Source organism: Eublepharis macularius, chromosome 1 (assembly GCF_028583425.1).
Source record: "Eublepharis macularius isolate TG4126 chromosome 1, MPM_Emac_v1.0, whole genome shotgun sequence".
NCBI classification, from domain to species: Eukaryota; Metazoa; Chordata; class Lepidosauria; order Squamata; family Eublepharidae; genus Eublepharis; species Eublepharis macularius.
This window is the reverse complement of record NC_072790.1, coordinates 132,586,704-132,592,703: the sequence shown is the minus strand read 5'-3', so window position 1 is coordinate 132,592,703 and position 6,000 is coordinate 132,586,704. Positions and strand designations below refer to the sequence as shown.

General features: G+C 40.7%; 1 protein-coding gene across 1 annotated transcript in view; it reads left to right on the top strand.

Annotated features, from left to right (window-relative positions):
• Nucleotides 1-3,148: 3,148 nt before the first annotated feature.
• Nucleotides 3,149-6,000, top strand: part of NOX3 (NADPH oxidase 3) — a 40,774-nt gene continuing 37,922 nt past the window's right edge. The window contains exons 1-3 of the mRNA XM_054989472.1: nt 3,149-3,193; nt 3,556-3,651; nt 5,842-5,952. Of these exons, the coding sequence (XP_054845447.1) occupies nt 3,149-3,193; nt 3,556-3,651; nt 5,842-5,952 (252 nt within the window). The remainder of the gene's footprint in view (nt 3,194-3,555; nt 3,652-5,841; nt 5,953-6,000) is intronic.

Here is a 6,000-nt window from a genome sequence, read left to right as displayed (position 1 = left end):
TTTTTCCTTGATGTGTAAATGTGAGTGCGAAATAAGACCATACAACCAGTCCCAAAGAGACAGCAATTGGAAAGTCTTTCTCCACTATTCTTGCTAGTAATGTTCCAGATTTGGTGATGGACGGTGAAAAGGAAAGCTTAGCATCACAGGTGCCAAATAGTAAGAGAGCACTAGATGCTAACAGAGTGCAGTAGGAATCACACACACACATAGATACTTTGACATGTTGCACACACACCTGAAACAGGATATAAACTGAGAGTGAGGGAAGGCAGATAAACTCAGGAAAGGGAGAGTGAGTGAAAATAAAATGGTACCTACTATGTCACATCAATTCCAGTCATTTCTTGAAGAAACATATTCCCCTCACCCCCTTTCAATCAAGTTTATAGTCTGGTTATGAGATGAAATGAAATTTAGTATCTCTGACAAAGGATCTACATCTAGAGACTGTCAAAAGAAATGTCATTCTGCTGATCATATTAGACCTCTGATTAGCTTTGATACTGTGAACCACACCATTCACTTGCATTGGTAAGGGGATGGGAATTGTAGACTTTACTTCTGTGTACTGTCTATTGCTGCAAGAGTTTCTCTGTTGTTTAATATGTCAGGCTTAAAAATGTTAATGCTCTGTTTCAGCATTTCTTTGGCTCTGTATTGGATTTCTTCTGGTTTTAAATCTTGGGAAATTTGCATTTATATACCTTATTCCATTGTTTATTGAAATATCTTTGGAATTGACTGTACTAACTCACACTGTGTAATCTGCCTTGATTCTCAGTGAAAAAGGGGGGACTATAAATAATGTAAATAAAAAAATAAATCCCAAACAGAGTGCTGAGGCTGACTTTCCACAGATTCCGCTCTTTTCTGTCTGCCCACACCCAGAGTACAGCCATTGCCAATGCTGGCTTGATTCTGTGGGAATTGCCGTATGACGTTTCAAGGAACTTAAAGTGCAATCCTGAAAAGAGTTACTCCAGAAGAGTTTTCAATGGGCTTAGATTGGAGTAATTCTTCTTAGAATTGCACTGTTAGTGTTGTAAGCAATTCTATTGACCTTCATATGAGTAAGATAATCTATAGTTTGGGGATTTTTTATATCAGTGAGCTTTCAGCGCCCAAGAGCAGCTGTATTTGTCCTGAACCAGTGAACAGTTGTTGTGATTGCATGGAAAATAGTGAAAACCTGAAACAGAATCAAGATAGAGATAAATCTATTGTTGCTAGTTTTAATGTATATGGTTTTATCGGTCACGCATAGTCATGCATCAGCATGTGTGGGAGATAGATCTGCTCAAGGTATACTGAAGTTCTTCCGCACTTCAGGGGGATATTTTGTGCCGGCGGCCATAAAATTGTTTAGGGCCAAATCACTAACTCAGATGCTATACGGGTCACTTCTTGGACCACCAACTTCTTGTTTTGCACCTCTAGAGTTAGTTCAATCGAAATTTTTGAGAGCGGTCCTTCAAGTTCCGAAGTGTGTTTCTAATGCAATGGTTCGCCTTGAGACTGGCACGCAGAAAGTTGAAGCAAAGATCACCCTGCATTCCATTTTCCTATGGATAAGGATAAATTCGATCCCTTGTGGTTTATTACCCCTAATCTTAACCGATGATTTCCAGTCTAAGTGGATGATTGCCACTAGACAGAAAATTATGGCAATAGGATTTTCCCCTCAAGTGCTTCTCATGATGGGAAGCGATCAAGCAAGGCAATTGGTCAGGCAAAGGATCGATTATATTGAATGACAATCTGACTTACAGGGCACTCCAGCTTTTATAGCTCCTCCTAGTAACAGATATATTTCTGCACCTGCTCCCTACTTATCCATTCTGGAGGTAAACAAACTCAGGAGAGCGCTTACTTTGGCCAGATGTTCTGCCTTACCCTCTGCTGTTCTGGATGGCAGATTTAAGAAGATTCCTTGGAATGAGAGGTTATGCCCTTGTATACTTGGGGAGGTTGAAACCCAGGAACATGTGTTCCTGAGTTGCCCTCTCTATAAGGCAGCACGTACGAGATTTATTATTCCCTTTTTGGAAGGTATCTCAGAACATTCGGAAAAGAACAAATTAGAGAAACTGTTGTCAAATTCAGATTTTACTGCACTACACCAGACAGCGAAATTTTGTGTTCTGGTTGTTAAAGCTCATTAGAGTGTAGACCACCATTTTGGTTGCTTGCTTAGAACTATGCCGACTTCCTGGTTTTTACAAATTTTGATAGATATTAAGAATTTATGTTTTTAAACTGTATATATTCATATGTTCCATGTTCAAATGGTTGTAAAATGTGCACTTAAATTTCTATGGTAAATGTACTGGCTAAGTGCTGTAATAAAGAATCATTCATATATGGTTTTATCTGTATGTCTGGAAAACATTTTGAGTATCTGTCAGAAAGTGGTATTATAAACATTTTAATGTGTAAATAGTGACCTTTCTAACACACATATAGCACAATTTTATTTTATGTTCCTTTGAGATCAGGATTATTCAATAAAAAGTATCACTATGCTCCACTCATGCAAATAGTTCTGAATAAACACTGGATCTGAAGAACCCAGTGAATATACTCAAAAAGGCTTCTGCACATGCCCCAGGGCACTCTGGCTTTTCCCCTGTAGCTACAGATCTTTGTGCTGCATCAGAAGCTGTTTTGGAAGATCTCCTAAGTTCCTTGAGTGACTTTTTAAAAGACTGTACAAGAAAGTGCAGGGTAAAAGAGCCTCAAAAACCATGGCTATAGCATGCTGATAGAAGCTCTAGCTATTTCACTAGATATTACCCAACCTGTTATACACATACTTGCTTAGAACTTTACTTGTATAGGGGGAAACGTGGAATACTTTAAGCTTTTGTTGAAATTGTATAGATAATTTAGAAGGGAAGGAACAATGAGATTTATTTTTTAGAATAACCTTTCATTTTGTCCAAAAATAATTTGGAAAGAAACTGGCTTTTAATTTCTCACATCATAAACTATCCCCCACCCCACCCCTGAGCACTAACATCTGATAGGAAGTTCTTAATTAGACTCTTCTTGGGCTGCTGCTCCTTAGAGTTGCTTATGAAGCAAGTGGAAGATCCAGAGACCTCAGTTTGTAAATTGTAACTGGTACAGGAAAGACCAAATCAAGATGACGTACTGGATATTGAATGAAAGTCCATCCGTTATTTTATTTGTAAGTATCTATTTTGCAACAAACTAGCGATTCTAATTTATTTTCTGATTTTTTAGGAAATCTCAGCTTTTGCTGCAAGGCTTGCAGTTTCACACTTTCTGTGCAATCCATGCATAATAAACCTTAATTTCAGATTTATATTACATAATCAGATTCTTAGTGGCAAATATAGTGTGGCAGCAATCTTTGTTAATACTATCTTGTATTTTCAGAAAGGATGGCACTAGCTTGCTAGATCCTTTCTGCAATCTCCTTTATCTGTTTTTTAGAATGCTAGTAATGAACTTCTTTTCCTGAAAGAAAAAAAAGGACAAAAATTGAAAGGAATTACTGAAATTGTCACTGAATCTTTTCTGTTCTAGTTACTGTGGCTGGGAATAAATTTATACCTGTTTATTGACACATTCAACTGGTATGAAGATGATGATGCTTACCTCTATACACGGGTTATGCTGGGTGTAAGTAAAAGGTGGTTCAATGGCTCTTTTGCAAGCTACTTTTAGCCTGCAGTCCTTGATTCAATTGAAATCCTAGGTATTATTTGGGAGTAAGTCCCACTGAACATTTGTATAAACAAACATGAATAGGTTCATGCTACTCTGTTTTTTGCATTCCATTGCAAACTGCAACTCATTAAACTAGCTTTGCCTGTGTGTTTGCTCAGAAATTATTTTCTCATAATGAGTCTTGTTTTTGTGTCATTAAAGCATACTACAGTCCTATCCAGTTCAATTTGGGGGTTATCAAAGAGAAATGTGTAACTCCCAGAGTTCTGAGGGCCAGGTTCAATTTCTAAAGATATGTTTACAAATTCAAAATGTAAATCCAATTTAAATGTTCCCAAAGTTATCAATACTGGTTCACTAACCAGTGACCCCAGTGCAGAGTCAATGCAGAGTCACGTGCAGTGCCGCCATCACACAGTCTGGGTGCGCATGCTTTGCATGCATGCACGTGGGGGCAGCAACACCCTGAAGCTGCCCCCAGGTGCAGGTATCTGGCCTCAGGTGCCAGAACACCTGGCACCGGCTCTGCCCGAGGCTACGCCTGGAAGAGAATCCCAAATGTCTAGACGGCCTTGCAACAGACGGACTCTTTTTGTGAAAATGCTGTATGAATCCTAGAGCTTGCTTGTTGCACTAGGAGAAGTTCCTCTTTTCTCCTGGCAAGACGAAGTTGGGCAGCTCTGTACTAGGGTGTTGGTCTCAGGCAGTCAATTCAGCTGTCAGCAATTCCTGCTCTTTGCTCTTCCTTGCTTCTTCAGCTCTTCCCAGCTACTGCTGTTCTCCCAGGGAACAAGTTTTCTCAGCTAGCAGTTTCAGCTCTGTGACCTTCTTTAAGGGCCAAACTACAAGTGACAAATGACACAGGTTGGACACTTGTCAGCTTCCCTCAAGTTTTGATGGGAAATGTAGGCATCCTGGTCTTGCAGCTTGACTCTCTGACTGCTGTCCAATGGATTTTTCAACTGTCACTTGTCCAACATTCCGCCAAGCTGCCTACATTTCCCATCAAAACTTGAGGGAAGCTGACAAGTGTCCAACCTGTGTCATTCGTCACTTGTAGATTGGCTCTTAGATCCAAAGCTTGGAAACAAGCTTTGCCTTCCAAAAAACACTAGCTTTAGCACTCCTCTTCCTCTTCCAGTCTTTTCAGCTAACCTAGTCCTGCATTATACCATCTCTCCTAGTCCTTTTCCAACACATGCCCTATGAACCTTTGCTAAACATGCAAATTAATACAGACCTAGGTACACATCAGTTATCTGCTAGTCTGGTCTGCTAGTCTGGTCTATCTAAGTGTCTGCAGTCTATTAATCAGACCTAGGTCCGAGGCCCCAAACTGTTTTTTCAGTACAGGCTTACAAACTGAGAACTTACTTTCAGGTGCTGTTTGTGTTTGGTTTTTAAAAAAATATTGTGCATTGAAAAAAAATTTCCAAAGTGTCTTAAGTAAAATACTTCTCACCCAACTGTAATCATTTGTTATACAGATTTCTTACTATAACCTTCCTACCAAGGGTTGGCAGGTACTCCTCATTTCCCATTGGGAGGGTGGAGTCCCTGGCAATTATTTTGTGCCAAGCATGAGGTTTTCTTGTGCGTGCATGCACCCCATAGCCAGTGTGATGATGTCACTTACAGGAGTGATGTCACCATGCTGGCTGTGCGAGCACTCCAACGCTCTGCACGGGGCCAATTCAGCCCATTTGGAGCCCAAATTGGCCCCCAATGAAGCACGGGAATGCTCCCATGGGCAGCATGACAACAACACTTCCCGAAGTGATGTCGCTGCATGGGTTGGGAGCGTGTACCCAGTGTGCACTCCTGAGGTGCCTGCTGGTGGCAGTCAAGCTCCAGGAGCTTGCCCCCTCCCACCGATCGCTGGACAATCAGCGGATGAGGGGGCAAATCCCTGGGATTTTGCCCGCCGACACCAGGGAGCACCTGGGAACCCTATTCTTGCCACCAATTTCTGGCACTGAGCTAATATTCTATTTGATACATCTTCACATTTGCTGGTGCTGGTGCAAGCCTTAGGATCAGGACAAGGCTGTGATGTTATGTGTGTATATGCAGAGTACTAAAATATACATATGTGAGGAGTGTCTTTTCAAACGTGTAACGATATTACCATTCTCTGTATAGTCCACACTTGCTTGGGCAAGAGCTTCTGCCACATGCCTCAACTTTAACTTCTTGCTAATCCTGTTACCAGTCAGTAGGAACCTTATTTCATTCCTGAGAGGAACAAGCTTCGTAAGTACTTCTTTTTGATGTGCAACTATTACATTTTAAATATCAGTG